The sequence below is a fragment of the Apus apus genome, chromosome Z (genome assembly GCF_020740795.1).
Source record: "Apus apus isolate bApuApu2 chromosome Z, bApuApu2.pri.cur, whole genome shotgun sequence".
NCBI lineage: Eukaryota > Metazoa > Chordata > Aves > Apodiformes > Apodidae > Apus > Apus apus.
This window is the reverse complement of record NC_067312.1, coordinates 16,569,764-16,590,300: the sequence shown is the minus strand read 5'-3', so window position 1 is coordinate 16,590,300 and position 20,537 is coordinate 16,569,764. Positions and strand designations below refer to the sequence as shown.

Genomic DNA, 20,537 nt, shown 5'->3' with positions numbered 1-20,537 from the left:
ATATGCTTCAGAAGCTGATATTAAGTCCTAAAAATGTAGTCAGGCTTCTGACTTTATGTTCTTACATTTGAAATGTTGTAGGGTGTGACATTTTTAGGATTCACGTTGCTTGCTCTGCTGCCCTTTTCAGTGCTGTTGGAGCCCATGCCTTGGCCTTTCTCTGGGCAGATTGGTGATGGGGAATTCATCTGGATATTAATATGCAAAACAGTTCCTCTCACTCAGCTAGTAAGAAAAATAGTATTTCAGGGCATTTGGGGACTGGCTGTGTCTTCAAGCTGCCTTCCTTTTAAGATACAAATAATTCTAAAAAGTAATAAATGAAATGTTCTTTCTAGCTCAGCTCCACCTGCAGAGATCCCCAGCTTGAGTTCAGTGTGCTATTATTACTGGAGATACTTGGCCCGTCAGAAGCTTGATCTGAAGGTCAGGCAATGCTGATGCTTGAAATAATGCTGAAATGGAACAAAGCTGTACTTCAAGCTGAACAAAACTCTCAATCTCTGTGCTCATGTACAGTTCAAGTATTTTTTTGCCATATACTTATACTCAGTTTGTAACTATGGCTTTAGGAGAAGACCTTCAACTAACTTTTGTTGCAGAGGCAGGCTGTTAGTATTGCACGCTTGTGTCTTTCTGACTGCTGTGAATTGTTATTTGTGTTTTTTTGATTCTATTAATGAAGATAAAAACCTTAGTCTAATCTATATAGACTACTATAGATGATGCTTCCTATCGTCGATATAAATGTTGAATGAACCTGCACCTCTGTACAAACAGTGACAATTAGCACTGTATTTTTTATTTCAAGATCCTGAGGTTAGTCATTCTTGACTTGTTTTCTTCATTCTAGAGCTAAAGTGAATGCTGCTCTCTAGTTATGTGTCAAGACAGATCACACACGTTAGTCACAACAGGAAAATATAAACACGTATTTTGGCAGTGAAGTCATGCTTTCTGTGTGAGATATAGCATATTAGCATGGCATTGGCCAATTTACAGTAGGAAATATATATTTCAGAAATAATTTTTTCTTACTGGTTATGTGTGACCTTTCCAAGGCTTGGAAGTCTCCCTTTGGCAAAACAGTTTTATTATTACTTTCAGGTTTAACCTCGACAGAGTGCACTGTCACATCGTGACATTGTTGTGCTGTTCATTTTACTCCACAGAAGCTGGCTTCCATTTGTACATGCCTTGAATTGGAATAAATGAGACTTCTATTATAAAACCTAATGTCAGATTGGCTCCATCTAGAAAATAACAGTTTTTAAAGGTCACATAAAATAGGCCATTCTCAGTTTTTTTTTTTTTGCCTTTTTTTTTCAAGATATGTTTGGTTAAAAATAGTTTGTTCATTTATTAATTTACTAGTGTTTTCCCTTCAGGGCCAATTAAAGCAGAATCTTTGTGTTTGTCATCAGCTTGAGGTCACAAATATGACTAGATTAAACAGTGGTATATACCTTACCTCACTAATGAATTACCAGTTATGAATTATGTATCATAAAATTAAGCACACACATCAGGAGTCAGTTGAATGTAAAATTATGCCTTGAGGGCAGAGCCAGGCATTTCAATCAATGTACATTTATGTCTGCTTGAATGGGTGTACTTCCAGTGTAAAGTGTAATAAACTGCAACTTCCAGAGAAATCAGTTTTGGTGAGAGTTGGATCAGACCCATATTATCTCAAGGGGTATTTACATAGAATGTCTTTGAAATCAGTTTGTATGATACTGGCTAAACAAAAAGCCATTATTGCCCTTCATTATTTAAACTAGATTGAGAGATGGATGCTGAAAAAGTGGCATTGTGCACTCCTCCCCCTTTTATTTTCTTTTATTTCCTGGGGTATTTGTTACAACCTCTATCTTAAAAGGGAACATTTAACTCAGGTAGGAAAATGTGGATCCTACAGTTTATAGTCTGTGTCTAGCTGGTGCTCTGAGAGTTAAACCTAATAATTCTGGAATGACCCAGAGACTGAACCAGAAATGCCTTGTCATCTCTGTAACTGTTACTTTGCCTTGCAGTCTACCCTGAAATTCCAGTGTTGCCGTTGTTACAGATTTCAGCATGCTTTCCAGAGCTTCCTTACACGTGTGCAGCTCTTTCTGTCTCCCCACTGTGGGTATTTAATATTCCATACTCCACACAGCTCACTTAGGACAAGTGTCATTTCATAATTCCTGAAGCATGATAAGATCCTGATTTGAAGATTAAACCCAGGCTAGCTTTATGATACTGAGCACCTTTAGTACTCCTGAGGGTTGGAAGAGAAGAGGTGTCTGGATGAACTCAGTTTTGTGAGATTTGAATAAATTTTCTAGGAAATCCTGCCTTAGGTTGTGCGGTTTGTTTATTTGCTTGTTTGTTTTTGGTTTGTTTGTTTGCTTTTCACTTTGTTTGTTTGTTGGGTTTTTTCTTCTTTTCAATGACAGAAATCTGATAATTTATATAAATCAATTTTTATATAAACAGAACTTAAAAATCAAATTGAACTAAAAATCACAAATGAACAAGTATTGCATGCCAGTTATCAGAAGGCAGAAGAGGTAAGCTATGCATTCCACGACAGTTCAACAAATCTTGTGTTCATTTGGTTAAACTGTATGAGCACTATTACGTTAATGCAAGAGCCCTCAAAAACAACTAATCAAGTGTGTTGGAAAGACTGGAACAGTTTTTCTGTCTCAGGCTCAGAAATCAAGAGTTAGCAGAATCAACTTAAAGTATACTCTCCATTATGAATGTGGGGAATAGTCTGCTTCCCACTTCACACATGGGAAGAAAAAGAGTCATTATTCAAGTGTTAGTGAAAACGGAGCTAAAATATGTGAACTGTGAGTTCTTCAGCAATTTCTTATTCTCTGTGAGCAGTATGTTGCCTAAATATTAGAAACTGTTAGTCTGTGGTTACATTTCAGCTATTGTCAGAGGCATTGTCAGCTCTTCAGGCAAAATGTTAAGATTTCCAAGTTGATGAAAATTATGTTACGAAAGTAACATAGGGAGAAAATATGAGTTCTCAGAAGTTAGTTCGTAAATTAAATTTATTATCAAACATGAAGTATCTGGAAACCATGAAAAATTACAGTATTATAGCCAAACCAACCCCAAACAAGCATGACAATAAAAGGTATCATGCATAATTGAAGTGAAACAGTAGTAAGCAACAAGAAGAGATATCTATTAAATCTTTCCTGTTATGTGAAACAAAAATGTCTTAGTTCTCAAGGTAATTTTCCTTTTTTTTCTCAGTTGCAGTAATCTTATCACTCTAGTAACTGTTTTGAATTGGGTTATCCTAAATTTGCATGTCTTTCTGGTTAACCTGGATATTTGGATTTGAAATTAGGAGTCTAAAAGTGGCCAGATTTTCAAATGTGTTTTACAGCTGCATTTCCTGCTTATTTGCATGCCATTTGTAGATGGTGTTTAATGATAACCAGACTATTTAACTACCTGAGTAACAGGTTTAAGAACCAAACTTCAGTTGTGTGTGACTGTTTGAATTATTTTTGTTATTATCTTGATAAGACATCTGTTCGAACAGAGAGATATGACCACACATCTGTACTTCAAAGTCAAGGCAAATCGATTTGTGGTCTTCCTATATTTCTTCCTATCCCACTGGAGGACCAGCAAGTGGTCAAGTCACCATCTGCTGAAATGAGTGGCTGTAGTTTTCTGTCATCCTCTTAACAAGCTACATTTCACAGATCTCCTAGGAGTTTTTGTTGGTTTTTTGTTTGTTTTTTTTTTCCCCCTGTGTTTTGTTTAGTTTTAAACAACACCCTCCCCCTTCCAAATGCAAGTGTATCAATACACTACCATGAACAAATACTGTTCACTTACAGTGTATACTATGGGTATTTAAATGCTGTTTTTTTTTCCCAACCAAGCACACATTCCAAACCTTTCTGTTAGGAGAAAAAAAAAGTCAGCTTTTATTTGATGGCGAGAGAGTATGCAGAGATCTTGAAGAGGCTTTTTCAACATTTTCTAAAGATTTTTTAATAAAGTAATTTTCTTTAATACAGAGTTACCACAGTTATTGGAATAGGCTACACAAAATATTAGACTATATAAGCAAACAAGGAGCAAGATAAGTATGATATGGTTGAAATGGTTCTACAATGTTACAATGTAAAACAATCCAAATAATAAAAAAAAATATGTTCATACATTGTTAATAAGACTGACCCTGAATGTTAAGTGGCACAGGAGCTATTTCTGGAGTGAAAACTATCAGAAATGATGGAAGGTTGCAGTGTCATATACAAACTATTGCATTCATTTCCTTTGTTGGATTTGGTTTCACATAAAATTTTCAACATGTTTCTGCAGAGGCATGCTATTAGTGAAGAGGCTTTGAAGAAAAACAATGGGTTGCACAGTTGTACCGTTGTGACAAGACAGAATAGTTCTTGCAGAGCCCAATCCCAACATCGGAACTCTTTGATTTAGCAAGGCCCTTTAATTTTCATTCACTGCTGCAGCTGATTGTTTTGAATGTCATTTTCCCTTTGTAATATCTCCTCCGGTGTTCAGGTTCTGCAGACTCATTTGGGAGGCCTTATTGAACCATTGCACAGTCTTATGGGGTGGGCAGGGAGCAATACATCTGTAAGAGATAGGCAAGATCTTGGAAATGCTGAAATAAATGCTTTGCCAAATTTATGCACCCACATTTTTATTTAAAAATTTAATATTTGAAATGAAAGTGTACCAGCACTCTACTGGTAATACTCTAAAATCTTGGAAATTCTGTATCAAAATATGAGCTTTGCAGACCATCTATGTAATCTGGATTGATGCCCAAAAATGGGCTCCATCCAAGTGAAAGAACCATATAATTATAATTTTTATGCAGCTATGATCACAGGATGCATGCACAATCTGCTATGGTGCCTAGGCCAATAGTTACAGGGGCAGGACAAGAATTCAGGAGCCTTACATGCAGGCAACTGCTGTTTTTTGATCTCTGGAGAATTTTAGATATCCAGATCTTTCCCTGCTTATAAAAACATATAGGTGCATGTTTTCAGCAAAGTTCTTTTTCTAAGTATAGAAATGAAGAAATGTTTGTGCTTATTTTTGCTCTAATATTGTCATATTTGTGACCCATTTTTTCAAAAACACTCAGTATCCAAATCAGTGACTTATTGTGAAAATCTGGTCTCTTACAGTAAAGCCTAATGGGAAGCTTGAGGCAATACAAAAACAGTGTGGGTGGGAACTTTGATTTTGGTCCAGACATAGTGTAGAGATGTGACAGCTTTCTTCTCCAGAGTAACAGAAAATTCCTGGGGAAGTTGTGATCTCTGTGGGAAATACATATTGTTTCTGTTTGATGTTCTGCATTTTTTTCAGACAAATATTCCAAGGGAAAACCTGATTTTTGTGACAAAGCTGTTGCAACTTTTCATGTGATCAGTACTTCATCTGTACTTTGTGTTTGTAGTATAATACCCATGTGTAACCTGAGTGAGTGTTTATGTTCTAAAAAAGTAGTAATCCTTGCTATTTTTTCCAGTTCTTTAAAATAAAATTATTTCAATTCACACACCTACTCTCTTGACTCATATGGTGCTACTGAAACTGTAGCTATCAAAATACATGCAATGTAAATACATTTCTTAACAAGACAAATGTGTAATGGTGGCACTTTGATATTTACTTCTGTCTATGCTATGTCCTAAATATTGGTGTAATCTTCTCAATTTTGATAGAAGGTAGATGGTATTTGGATAAGATGTGACATTTTGTGTAACATAATAAGGATCTTTTTCCACTGTCTACAAAACAAGGATTTGGAATATATTATTTTTAAATGCCCTAGATTGGAAAATAGTTTTGTACATAAAGTTAATGTCTGAGGTATGTTTTTCACGTGCAGGTTTTGCATTTTGTGACTCAAAACATAAACCACCATTTTTAAACAAGGGCAAACTCCCACTGACAGAAAATGGTATTGAAAGACACCATAACATGTTCTTCATATTTGCACTCATTTACATTGTGGGTATTTAATATCTGCTTTTAGTTTAGATATGTAAAAGTTAGGATACAAACATTCCATCTTTCATATGTGAATTTTCATTTACAAACGCAAAATGGAATGTGCCAATATGCCTATATGCCTTCAGCAATCTGATGTTTTTCAGAACTAAACTGATTTCTATGTCTATCTGTACGATTATGTAATATTTTCTACTTAAAATTCCATGAAACACCAACTGGACTTTCTTAATCTTCTAAATGGAACTTCTGTATCATGATAGTCAAAGTGTAACACAGTTGTCTTGAATTGACTGAATTGTGTAGTAAGTAAAGAATATGCGTGTATTTGTTGTTGGGAAGTGCTTTGAAACCAATACAGCACAGAAGTGTTAAACCCAGCATTTTTCTCGAAACTATTAAGCAGCTGACTGCTGCTGTTCACACCAGTTCTGTCCCAATAAATTTGCTCATGACAAACCTGAAAAAAACTGGTTTTTAACAGTGTATGTATGATTTGCTGTGAGCAACTTTTGAGATGCAAACATTTTTTGTCTTAAGAATGGAGGAACAGGTTGAAATACAAATGGTTATATTCGTGTGATATAAGCTTAGCTAATATGAACATAGTAGCCATAGTGTTCTCAGTATTTTAGGATAACTGCAAATGATTCAAAACAATTTTTGTTATTTTGCTTAGTAAGTTGGCATGCACAAATTGAGTAACAGCATAAAAATATAAGTCCAAAAATATGTAAAATTACTTATATTGTTTCTTCACTCTGATTTTGGTGCTTTTAAGAAGGTAAAAAATGTGAAGGTGAATCTTTTCTGAATAGGTCATTGAATTTACATCTTCCACAGCTTTGTCAGTATTTAGACACCAAGTCCACAGACATGCAATGGTCTCATAACATTTACCTAGCTAGCCAATTTTTTTTATTATTTTTTTTTTTAATTTGTAAGACTTGCTTCAATTGAAAGAAGTTGTACACTTTAAGAAAATACTTACATTCTTGACTTCAGATCCAAAATAAGCCCTTTTCAGCAGCTTGTATAACACTGGGGTGCAGCCAAGAGTCATCACAGTTCTGTCCAAATTAATAGACCTTGCTGAGAACTCTCAGCTTTCTTTGAAGTTGAGGCTGATACATCTTTGTCTTTAATCTACCTGATGAGAAGCAAATGTTTTGACTTTCTGATTTCCGTCACATACATCATATACAATTTTTGCCTACAGATTTTCCACATGACGTACGATCTGGCCAGTGCTGTGGTGAGAATCTTTAATCTGATTGGAATGATGTTGCTGCTCTGCCACTGGGATGGTTGTCTACAGTTTTTAGTACCGTTGCTCCAGGATTTCCCACCAGATTGCTGGGTGTCCCTAAACGGTATGGTTGTAAGTATTGTTCATTTTTCATTGTGCTTTCTAAACATTATTTTTTAAAACAGTTAGTTTTAGACTTAGGTGTAAACATACATGCCTAGTAATGCACTGCCCTGCAATTTATTCAAAGTTATCTCTGGGTTTTGTTGGCTGGCTTGCTAACACACTAAAGGTTATTTTGTAGCCCTCATCACCAGTAAAATAATATTGACCAATTGTCATTACCTGAGCCAGAAAATACTTTCAGTTTTAGCGTAATTTTAATTTATAAACCCTTATTCCATTAAAAAAGCCACCAAAATAAATTTGGGCAAACTCAATTCACCAGTCTCATTAGCTTCTGCTGTTACTTCAGAATGCTCTGGAAGGTACAATGTTGGTGTTTGTTTCATCTAATGTTGTCCTCTGTTTTGTAAATAAGTTTGGGGTCATCTCATGATCCCTTTACCAAGTTGTTCCCAACTTAACAATCAACATGAGTTTTTTCTAAGTGAAATAAGAGAAGCAGGTTTCCTTCCGTGATACTTTTCGTATGTGAACAGACTGTTCAAGGATGGAACATGGCTGTGCCTAAATTGCAAGGAAGGATAATTATGTTCTTCCTGCTTGCCATGTGGCTTAAAGAGCAATGACTGAGAAGACTGAAGTAATTTTTACAAAGTCAGATGAGATAGTAAATAGAGCATTTTCTTAGGAAATAAACTGAAAATGTGTTGAAATTTGCCTACACCAAAAAGAAAAAGCTGCAAGCAACTTTTGTTGACTGTCTGAAAAGGCGTGTCTCTCCAGTTTTTATTATGTTAGAACCCATTAAAAAGTGCCTTTACTGTAGATGGGATTTTTGCTCAGTCCTGTGTATTTCTGTTCCTTTAGGAACATGCTACTGCACAGTACTGTGGGAGCTCATTGACTGTTGCAGAATCACAGAATCTTCATGGTTGGAAAAGACCTCTGAGATCACTTACTCCAACCATCCACCCAGGGGTGGAGGGAAAGGAAACAACAAAACCCACCTGAACAAACAACATTGAAAAAAAAGCCCCCCAAACACACTGCTACAAAACCAACAGTACAAAAAACCCACCATGCCCACTAAAGCATGCCCTGAATTACCTCATTTACACATTCCTTGAATACCTCCAGGGATGGTGACTCCACTTTCTGCCTGGGCAACCCATTTCAGTGCCTGACTACTCTTTCCATAAAGAAATATTTCCTAATAACTAGTCTAAACTTGCCCTGGCACAACTTCAGGGCATTTCTTCTAGTCCTGTTATCTTTTTCAGTCATACAGACAAGTATTTGCAGTCATCAAGCAACATCTTTAACAATAAGCTGACACCTCATTGTGCAGCTTTTACTAAAAAAAAAAACAAAAACCAGGTACATATCTTCAAAAGTGGGATTGCTACGTAAAACTAGGTCACCAGGATGCTGACTGGCACATCTTTGCATTCTGTTTCATTCTGGGTTCTGCTGTGTAGCATCTTCCATTTACATTTAGAAAGAGGACATTTTCTACCAGCTTGTTAAAGGTCTGGATGAAAACTGTGCAAGCGAGTGAAAGGAAGCCTCAGATTACACTTAATTGAAGGATTTAACTTTTAAAGAACACTGAATTAATAAATTCTCTCTTTCACAAGGAGAGCTACATTTAATCTAAAAATGCTGTGCACACTATGCACATGCTCTGGGACACAGTTCTTTCTGCTTATACTTACTTCCACATATTCTTGGGAATACCCTTTTTTGAAAGTTTTTACACTTTTTAAAAAAGTTTTTGTCTGGCAACTGAAACTGTTGCTGTTAATGGACTTTGTGGGGAGATCTGAAAATTGCGTCCTGTGGCAGGAGAAAGAGTTGTGGATTACCAATCTGGAATCAGGAGCATCTCTAAAACCACAGTTGCGGAACACAATTAGATATTTCTTCTGACCCCATCGCGTTGTTATGAGACATTTCCTGATTGCTTTCCAGGCTCTGAAAGTGAATTCTTTAGCACTGAATACAAACAGAGAAGCCATAATGGAATATCATTCATCTGAAATGACAGAGAGAATAGAATTATGAAGATGATGATGGTGATGATGATTATGTTCTTCACTGGTGTGTTCAGAGTCTAACCAACTGCTGACTTTGGAATTTGAAAGGGCTTCAGGTTCCTGATACTGTAAGAGCTTTGGGAAGCAGGGTATCTTACTCCCCTGGTATACTGTAGCATATAACAATGCATTCCAAATTTTTCAAGTTATGTTACTGAAATGACTATTCCTTATACTGGGATTTGGACTCAAATGCTGTTGGGAAAGAAAGTCTGATAAGAATCTTATTATTTCTTCTGTCCTGAAGTTCTGGTAGAGATTGCCATTGCAAAAAGCCAGTATTGTCAGAAAGAGATCTTTCCCTAGCTCCATTAAAGCACCTTTCTGTCAAAGTATTCCCTTTTACTCAGACTTTCGTCAGAGTTTTCAGGCAATTAGTAGGTAAAGATAATTCCTTACACCTGTATGCATCTGGAGATCTGTTTAAAAAAATTGAGTCAAATAATATTGAAATACTACTTGTCTAAGAAAGGCAAAATTACTCCTCTTTGAATTTCAGTCTTTTTCTGATTAGGGGAGAGTTTCTGTGAGCATTTCCTAGGTTTCACACTGTGACTCCCACGTACATTTGTCAAAATGACACTATTGCAAGGGCTAACCTCAGGCTAATACACTGATTTTGCTTTGAAGTAAAATTTTAACACTTATTCATGGTGATCATTTACTTGAAGACTTACTCAAGCCAATGTGTGTTCAGGCAGAAAAACTTAGTTTTCCAATATGCAAGTGAGTTACAAGACAGAGCATTTGCAGATCACCGGATATTAAAGGAAGTAAGAGTGCCATGAAGATGACGTGCTGTCTCCTCAGTTGGCACAGACCAGAGTACTCTTCCAGTCCATGGTTCTCTTCTGTCTTGTGCATTGGTTGCCTCAGGCTGCAGAGTGCAAGAACTTCTAAAAGCCTTCTCCTAAAAGCTGTTTCTTCTGTCCAACTGACATGTGAAAATATTCAAATTCCACAGGCATGCTTATGAACATTGTTAAGAAAAATAATGTAAGTCTAATTTAATATCACAAAGGAATAGCATAATGAAACCCAACATTTTCCTTACTGCACCTCTGGACAATGTGACTGAATGCAATTAAGGCAAAACAAATTGGTTGGATTTTCATCATTGAAAGGATGATAGAAATGTCGTATTGCAGCATGAAGTAGATTATGAAATTAAATGGAAATCCTTCTCTGTATAAGGGAGTAAGGTCATGTGGGTTTAATGCTGCACCCACCTACAGCCTAAGTAGTTCAACAAAAATGTTCAAATCACATTTGGATGTTATCATAATCAATACTACTAATGAGTCCATCTGTACTCTCAGATTAGTGTTCTTGGCCAGTTCCTAACATTGGCCTTCATGTCGCTAGGAACTGAAAGCCAGAATTGGTATTTTCCTTTATTTTTCTAAACGCAGTCCCACTTGCCACTTGTATATCTTTACTGACATTAAATTGCACTGATTTTATTAATACAGAGCTATTAATGACAGGCAGGATCTTGGGCTCTTCCAGAATATCAATGCACTTCTCTTAAATATAAAAAAAAAGCAAAACAGTAAATACAATATAAAAGTAAGCAGCAGCTGTTTATATTCCACGCATTGTAAGTCATGTTCCAATAATCCATTATAGAAAATATGTCAGTTCCTTCTGCAAAGGTATATGGCTCCCTGTTGCAATTCCTTTTTTTTTTTTTCTGACACTAGGATTGTGAGTTTTACTCCTAAAAAAGGTCTCTTCTGAAGAAGCTTCTCAGACTTTCCTAATGATGCTGCCTAATTTCTCCTTTACTCAGAAAGCCTGTTTTTTTTGGGTCCTTGTGTGATTTATCCTCAGCTTTCTGATCTGCATTGGTTCAGACTAGTGTACTTACATAATGACTCATACATCAAACATCTTTGTCATACCACAGAGTTTGAGTCAGTAGTTCTTCAGAAAATTAGGAGCAAAACTTGCAGCGTAAACCAGGAGAAGTGCAGGAACAGAAAAACAGTGATTCTCTCCTATAGACAGTCTGTGCAAACTGAGTTTCTGCATTCACTGTCAGCTGCAGTCAATTAAAAAACCATGGTGTGTGAGTCCCAACTGATGAACAATTATGGTCAAGTCTTACATGGGAAAGTTTCTTGGCAGGTAGAGATGAGAAATTACATTTTTGCCACTGTTGTAATCTGGCCATCTAAGTATGACTGCTGGCAATAAACCATACCTTGCAGTAGGTTATTAATTTTTGTATTGGGCCTATGCTTTGGCTTTTCATGTCACCTGTGGCAGACTCAAAGGCATGTTAGTCCTCAAAGAAACAGTATGTGAAGATCTCCAACCTAGATTTTCCTGTCTAGATTTGATCTCTCTGAGAGGAAGGGCTGAGGGAGCTGGGTCTCCTTAGCTTGGAGGAGACTGAGGGGTGACCTCAATAGTGAGTGTCAAGAGGACAGAGCCAGGCTCTTCTCTTCTCTGTCCAATGACAGTATGAGGGGCAATGGGTGCACGCTGTAGCACAGGAGGTTCCATGTAAACATAAGGAACATTTTTTTTCACTGTGAGGCTGACAGAGCACTGGAACAGGCTGCCCAGAAAGGTTGTGGAGTCTCTGTCTCTGGAGACATTCAGAATCTGCCTGGATATGTTCCTGTGTGATGTGCTCTAGGTGATCCTGCTCTGGCAGGGGGGTTGGACTAGATAATTCTTTGAGGTCCCTTCCAACCCCTAACATTCTGTGATTCTGTGATCTGTGTTTAGGAAATCATATGATCCTTTAAGCAAGGTATTTACCTGGCAGTTCCAGATTTTTCAGGTGTAATGTTCCCTTAGTAGGAGAAAAATCTAGCAGAGAAGTATAGAATTTAACTTGAAGGGTGAGGTTTTTAAAAGCCAAAAGGGATTGTAAATCTTTTGGAAAGGGCTTGTTTTCTTGGCATTTATCATGGCAGTCAGCCAATGTTTGCTCAACAAGGACCCTTCAGGTGCTCTGGTTTCTTTGTTATGTCTTTTCCTTACTGTCCTTGCAGTTGAATTGTTTGCAGCCCTTGGGGTTTTCTAGGTTTTGGATTTAGTGAAAGGGGGTTTTCTGATATATTAACTCCCCTTTGTTTAGTTTCCTCAGGGACAAAAGAAATCAGATATTAGACTTCATATCTTAATATTTCACAGTATCAGCATTGCTAGGAAAAAAAATTGGGAATTTCTGCCATAGAGTTTGAAAGTCTCTCATTATAAAATGAATTACTGAAATGAATACTTGATGGGCATATTCAGAAGTGCGGGAGATGGTGAGGATTTATAATGTTCTACAAACTATGCTAACATATTTAATATGAACAGAAACTATTTAGTAATAACACTTTAATTCTCAATGTTTCTTAGTAATGAACCCCATTTTCTACTACACAATCCCATTTTTTTCAATAAGATCTCTGCTTTACTCCATGAAACTCAAGGAATTAATTGTAGTAATGTGGTGTCTTATTCAGCACTGGGTTTTCTCCTTTTTGATAGGGCATCAGCTTAGCACCTTCTTCCCTATAGTTGGACATAGGGGCATTTTCTCATGAAGTATTTCTGCATTTGATCATCATGTAGTAATCATCATTTAGAGCTTCACAAATGTTTTTGAGTACCTTTTTATTATATGGCCAAATATTGTAAAGCGATGTTTAAAGTATTATATTCCCTGACTTAATTTACAGTGCTTAGCAATAAAAGCTTATGTAAATCAAATCCCACAGTCTTAAATTGGGTGCTTAGAAAGTACGTAACATATGGGAATCATCTGAGTACTACAAGCATTGAGGATCTCATGAGGTATGTTACTACTTCAATGTACTTTATACTCATACATTTATATTAATGCATGTCTATTTAGTTATAGCAATGCTTCTTAACAGATAAAAGAATGAAAGTCTCTACAAGCAATGAATCAGGATCAAAATAAGTGGTATTGCCCATCTCAGATAAGTGCTCTATTTACAACACAGTTAGGAAATATGGCAATACCAGTTACAACGTACCCATATTTTGGGAATCCACTGGTGGATGAGGGAGAGGCTGTGGATGTTGTCTACCTGGGCTTTCATAAAACCTTTGACACTGTCTCTTAGCTTTATCCTGGAGAAACTGGCTGCTCACGGTTTGGATGGGTATGCTCTCCATTGAATAAAATACTGGATGGATGGCAAGGCCCAGAGAGTGGTGGTGAATGGAGTGAAATCCAGCTGAATGCCAGTCACTAGTGGAGTTCCTCAGGGCTCAGTGTTGAGATCACTTCTTTTTAACATCTTTATCAATGAACTGGATGAGAAGATAGAATGCACCCTCAGTGAGTTTGCAGATGACACGAAGCTGAGTGGGAGTGTTGAATTGCCTGGGAGTAGGGAGGCTCTACAGAGGGACTTAGACTGGACTGATTGGCTGAGGCAGATTGTATGAATTTCAACAAGGCCGAGTGCTGGGTCCTGCACTTGTGCCACAACAACCCAATGCAATGTTACAGGCTTGGGGAAGCGTGGCTGGAGAGCTGCCCAGCAGAAAGAGACCTCAGGGTGCTGATTGACAAGTGGCTGAATATTAGCCATCAGTGTTCCCAGGTGGCCAAGAAGGCCAAGGGCATCCTGGCCTGTATTAGTAGTGTTGCAAGCAGGACTAGGCAAGTGATCATGCCCCTGCACTTGGCATTGGTGAGGCCACAGCTTGAATACTGTGTCCAGTTTTGGGCATCTCAATACAAGAAAGACATCGAGGTGCTGGAGTGGTTGCAGAGAAGGGCAACTAGGCTGGTGAAGGGCCCAGAGAACAAGTCTGATGAAGCATGGCTGCGGGAACTGGGGCTATTTAGTCTGAAGAAAAGGAGGCTGAAGGGAGACCTCATTGCCCTCTACAGCTCCTGAAAGGACGTTGTAGAGAGGAAGGTGCTGGTCTCTTGTCACAAGTAAATAGTGATAGGATGAGAGGAAATGGCCTGAAGTTAAACCAGGGGAAGTTTAGGTTGGACATTAGGAAAAAAAAATGGAAAGGGTTGTCAGGCATCATGATTCTGTGATTCTGTGATACAATTATGTAATTCTAATGGTGAATTATTTCAGTAGATGCTGATGATCAGTGCTACAGGGAAGAATCATCTAAATTAGGACACCCATGTTTTTAAGTGTTGATTGTAGCACTGTATTACTCGTGTGATAACAGGTGCTAAAGAGGAGGACTTCTGGAGTGAATCAGTTGGCTGCCTTGTGCACTGCTGTTTCTTTTGGATACAAAGCTACTCTTTCTTAAATGGGATAAGAGTAATGGAACAATTAGAGGAAGCATGCAAAACAAATTGATATACCTAATAGATACTAACATTTTCACACTTTTTCTTCATCATCAGAAGACCAAATAGGAAGTTATCAAGATGGGTATGTAAGGAGGGACTTGCCCTTCATGAGGTTTATCATCAAAATTTAATTTCTTAGTTTCCCCCTCAAGATTCAACCCAGCGCATATATGCTCATACTGCAGTATCTTGTGAAGAGATTTCTGGTAACTGAATTACAAATTATTTTATGTCAGCCTTATACTTAAAATAATAAATGACACTGCACATAATATGGTTAAGTATAACATGTTTTATAGGCATTATATGTAAAAATAATAGACATCATAAAGCATGCCTTAAGCAATTACTTTAACAAAAAATGTGAACAAAAGCAGAAACACAACTTAGATCATGTCATATTTTAGATCTTGGTATCCCTCATTTGCCACAGAATGAATTTCAGGGTGGGGAGGTGTCATGAGCACCTCATGGTGAAATGCAGTTTCTCTCTCGTAGGAGAGAGTGTTCCCTTTGTTTCGAGGAACCTGGATCATTCTACTTCCCCCTGTCAACAGTGTTTATCTGCACGTGGTGGCACTCCAGGTTGAACTGGAATATCAGTGTAGGGCAATTATTCTGAAATAGCTCTCCATGGGTGGCCTCCTGTGACTGGAAAATCCAAAAGCTGAACCTTTGGAATATTTATGCCAGAGCAGGTTTCTCAGAACAAATCCAGATGCAGATACATCCAGATGAATATCATTCTTATACAGCTGTTCTTCAGCAAATCTTTCTTTTTCATTGTGAACCTATATTAATATGCACAGTCTCATTCTTGATCTGTATGCTTTGAGACTGTATGAAGATAACTGGCTTTGCACAAGTTGCATGTTATTGCCCAGGGGTCTTTATCAGCCATATCACAATCATGTTTTCTCAAGAGCACTGACTGTACTGCTTTTTTACTGAGGGGTTTTGCCATATCAAATGCAAACTTTTTACCCGTGGCTATTCAGCACCTGACTCATCCTAATATCTAAAGTACATCTAAAGCAAAGTCTCTATTGAGATGCAATTAGGCATAAAAATTGGCCACCCGAAATTGTGCATTTAGAATGCTTACATTTCACATTAGAAAAAGCAAAGCAAGGTACTTTGTTCTGGGTCATGTAATTCTGAACTAATGCACTTTCGTACATAAGACACTTGAGATATTTTTGTTTCCATTGATCTTTGCCCACCAAACCTGCATCAGTAGTCTATAGGATCTGTCATCTGGATTTCCAAAGTCCCAAAGAGAGGCAAGATGGTACCATAAGAATGTTTCTAAATCTGATAATTTTCTCTTTCCATGGAAATGTTGATATTTCATGTTTTCACTTTAATTCAGAATGAAGCTAAAAGCTAAATAAGGAGAATTCCCTGTAGGACTGGCAGTTTCGATTCACATCCAGTTCCAGTTACCAGAACATGAGGAAGGCATGAAAATACAGTAACTTATCATTTCTTTCATTTGTTTTAATCTACTGATTTTTCTTAATGTCTGAACTGATTTGGCTCATAGTTTTTATATATACAGGCCAGTGATGTAGACAACTTATTTGGATTTAGGCTGCACGTATTTTGCCTTTTTTAAAAGAGTAGGATAATTTTCTTTAACATTACTTACTTCCCTTCCCTTTCCTGCTCTTCCTGCTTTCTGCATATACACTCATTTGAGCAGACTCAATCTGAAGTAATTCTAATAGAGGTATAAAACTTTTAGAAAATAATGTAATGGGAAGGGTTTTGCACAGAAGAAATGCAGTAATACTCTGCAAATTTTGCATTATCTGGAATGTCCTGTATCTTTTTTAATGTTATCATTCATGAGTAAATTTTGAATAATATCACCTAGATAGTCTGTGTACAGATGTCTGTGTATTACTTGTATGAGCAAGCTGTGAATGCTTACCTGTGTTAATTACTTAAAACATAAAATGCTCAGTAAATATGATTTGTTTTCTTTCTGCCCTCTGGATTTTTATTTCTGTTTCATTTACTAATTAGAAGAAAATATTGATAACATAAGGAAAGGAACAAAACCCTGTGATGAGACTTCAGTCTGTATACCACTTTTGATAATTTACAATAGGGGTTCTTTATCTCATGTGGGAGGAATAACAATGTTAGCATTAAAATACTGCTGAGTATCTATTTTTAAGAACTGTTATAAATCATGTACTAACCTATTAAATCTAGCTGTAAAAATAAAAAGTGTTTTCCCTTAAGCTCCAAAAACCATTATTGTCATTACCTCAGTATTTAGTTCCTTTTGTTTTAAATAGCTGGGGTTTGTTTCTAAAGTGTCCTGACAATCTCATATGAATAGGATTGGAGCAGAGAGATATATATACTATCAGGTCTAGTTCAGTAACACATTTTTTCTATATCTTGAACAACTGCTAAAGCAATGAGAGAGATACTTTTAAACAATCTCTGAAAATCATCAATTGGCATTGGAAGGAGACAACTTACTTGATGACTCATACCTTTTCCAGTCCCTTTCATGTACCGTATTAGTCCATCCAAGCTGCCTTAATCTGTAATAAAATAAGATAATGTCATTTATTTTGGATTTCCATAAAATATTTTTTGTAATTTTCTGTATTTTTTAGGCAAAATTACGGTAGAGTGTAGTCACTGTATTTAATCTTTTATGTTCAGAAAACGATGAAGTTAGCTTGCATGTGAGGTTAGCCTGGCGTTCTGACAATACTACGTATAATCAAAAAAGGATTATATATGTTGATATAGATAGGGAGGGATTTACATGACTGGTTTTGAACACTTTCTACTCGGAAGTGATATTTTCAGTCACTCTGCTCAGACTGCTAGTTCACTTTTGCAGACAGTAGTTGAGTAGCAGTCAGGAATAAAGGCATAGCACTGATCATTTGTCAGTCTTTGCAATAATATAACAGTTAAATTTATCTCTTCAATATAACTTGAACAGTTATGTCAAATGTAAAGCCAGTTAAATGTTGCTAAAACATCATTGACAGAAGAATATTTTAGGGAGTTTTCAGTTTATTTTGAACAGCTTTTTTCAGATGTTCAGAGGTAAAGTTTATGTTGCATGATTAAAACCTTTGTTGGGAGAAAAACATAAATTTAACTCAGATTTGTAAGAAGAGAAGATGCAAGAACTCATTCTGGAAAGGTACACTTCAGGGGGCAGTGGAAAGCATGCTACATTTCCGATAAGTAGGGGAGATTTGGCTATGGAATTTTTGGACCTATGCAGATTATCTCTTTGTCAGCTCTCATAACCCATACCATTCACCTAAAGGATTCCTGCCCTTTACCTGAATCTCTGTATTTTAAACACAGATGCAATAGAGAATATATAGAATGTGCCTTTACTTTCCTGTGATTCTCTAACGCTGATTGTCATAACTTTACTCTTACAGAAAGACCTTTCTGCTGCCACATACTCTTTAATGCCTAAATGAAGCAGTATAAAACTTACTCTAAAATAAATAAGTTTATTTTTGAGTTGTATGACTATGCAAAGGTGATGGTCCCCTAAGCTTTTGCAGTATCTTTTCAAAGCACCTGTTTGTGGAAAGGATAACATAAATGGTGGCAGGAAGTACATCCTGGAAGTACCATGTGCTCTCAGAAAAAACAGTATAACTGCACTGCTCCTAACAGAATGTGTTTTGCAGATCAATAAAATTTGTTTCCTCTAAACCAGTCTAGTTGAGCTGTGAAGGCACACACAAAATAATGAGGGGCGGAGAAAGAAGGAATGGTGCAGTTTAAAGAGAAATACAGCATCTGAAGCAGAAGAATTTAAAACAAACAAACAAAAACAAACAAACAAAAAACCCCCAAAACAAACACAACAAAACAACAGAATGAGCCAGTGCACTCATCCATCTCAGCATGATCTGAGTAAAGTTGTCCCTTGTGCAAATAAATAAAAGTTGAAGATTTCTAGGGTTCAATAAAGCCTGTTCATTTTAGTCTTTTGCTTTTAAAATCTTTCATACTTGATAAAAGAAGGTGCTCACTGCTTGCATGCACAGTAATACATCTGTATACAGAATATCTAGAAGATATTCTTCAAAAATTACTCACGAATAATAATGTTAAAGACAGAAAAAAATGCCCTTTAATTTTTTCCCTTACAGTGGTGACACTGAATGCATAATCTGAATTAAAAACTAAATAAGTGTGGTATGAATGAAAAACTCACCCAAATACACCATAACCTGTGTTTCTAATGAATAACAACTCTTATTTTAAAAGATACTTGAAAAACATAGCATTTTACTGTGCTGAAGAATTAAAGCTCTTTTGTTATGTGTCCTCTGATGAACTTCTTCCCATACGGTGATTTTTGTTGCTTTGCACAGATTTTATTCTAAAGATTGGATCTGAAAAATACTTTAATATATTTTCTTTTTTAGTACACAGTTTTGCAATTTTTAATGTAAACTGCAGAAGGAAGAAGTAGCCATGTGATCTGAAATTAGATTTTATCCAAGACCATTATACCTTTAGTCTGTAATGTTTTCATAGGCATTATGAAATTGTTTTTGTTTGTAAGTCAGCTGAAAGTTGTCTATACCTATATGCGCTGAGGATGATTGAAATAAAAATAAATTATTGTTGTTTATCACTGTTCATACTTAGTGCCATACATAATGCTGTGGTGGCTGGATTTATTAACATAATCAAATATTCACTCAAGGCAAACAACTGAATTTCTCTTAAGTAAATATTTTTATTACTTTGTTTCAATGGATCAAGCAATAGTAACAAAGACTATTCTTTTTGTTATACTAAACATCTAGTAGATATCAGATTTTTAAGATCAATCTTGTTATTTAGTCTGTGCCCACTGAATATTTGTGTTGAGAAAGATTTCTAACCATGTGCAGGTTAAGTAACACAGTGTTTTTGTATATTTATGCTATTTTCTTTAGAATCTCAGTCCTTTAAGATATTTACAGTTTAACATCCTTCTCAGCCTTTTTTCAAGCAAAGTAAGTGTCATGCCTTCAAAATGTGGATATTGAAATATGTGTCCTGAATCCAAGAACTCTTACTCTCATTGTGCTGTCTGCTGTATAACTCTATTCATGTAAATGAACAATTACAAAGTTTGCATTCTGAAAATTCCTCTGTTCTCTTTAAGTCTCTTTTTATTTTTGTCTCATGCTTGCTCCTATCTGTGTTTTATGAGACAGTCTTACTGTAGTGTGCTTACATTGAATCCACTGCACTGGAACTGAATTCACCCTAGCCAAATCTTCAGCACCTCTTGCAGAGCCCCACTGATTTTCTCTGCCTTTGCAAGGGCAAAGTCATATGCTAATCTGAATGTCAAATTCAATTGCATGACCAAAACCATGAATCATTAAAATAAAAACATAGCTTGAGAGAAGAGACTGTCCTCAGGAATTTTATTTTCTCCACTGGATAGATAGGAGCAAGGAGGAAACATGGAGACATGTCCATTGCCTAAAACACAGGCCTGCTCAGCAGGGTAGCTCAGGGGGCTAATAGAGGTGGCTTCAGTTGAATATGATCTTGCTGCAGCTGATGGAGAGACAAGTATCCCCTGGAGGTGATACAGAGCACCTGCATTATACTTCTACTCAAAATCACCGTCTGCAGGAGCCTGATTTTTGCTGACTGTGTAGGAAGCCTAGAGAGACTCATCAACTCAGACATCAAAGTGAAGTTCCTGAGGTCA

General features: G+C 36.6%; 1 protein-coding gene across 1 annotated transcript in view; it reads left to right on the top strand.

Annotated features, from left to right (window-relative positions):
- HCN1 (hyperpolarization activated cyclic nucleotide gated potassium channel 1) overlaps window positions 1-20,537 on the top strand; it is a 197,877-nt gene that overhangs the window by 100,227 nt on the left and 77,113 nt on the right. The window contains exon 3 of the mRNA XM_051643424.1: window positions 7,247-7,408. Coding sequence (XP_051499384.1) covers window positions 7,247-7,408 — 162 coding nt within the window. The remainder of the gene's footprint in view (window positions 1-7,246; window positions 7,409-20,537) is intronic.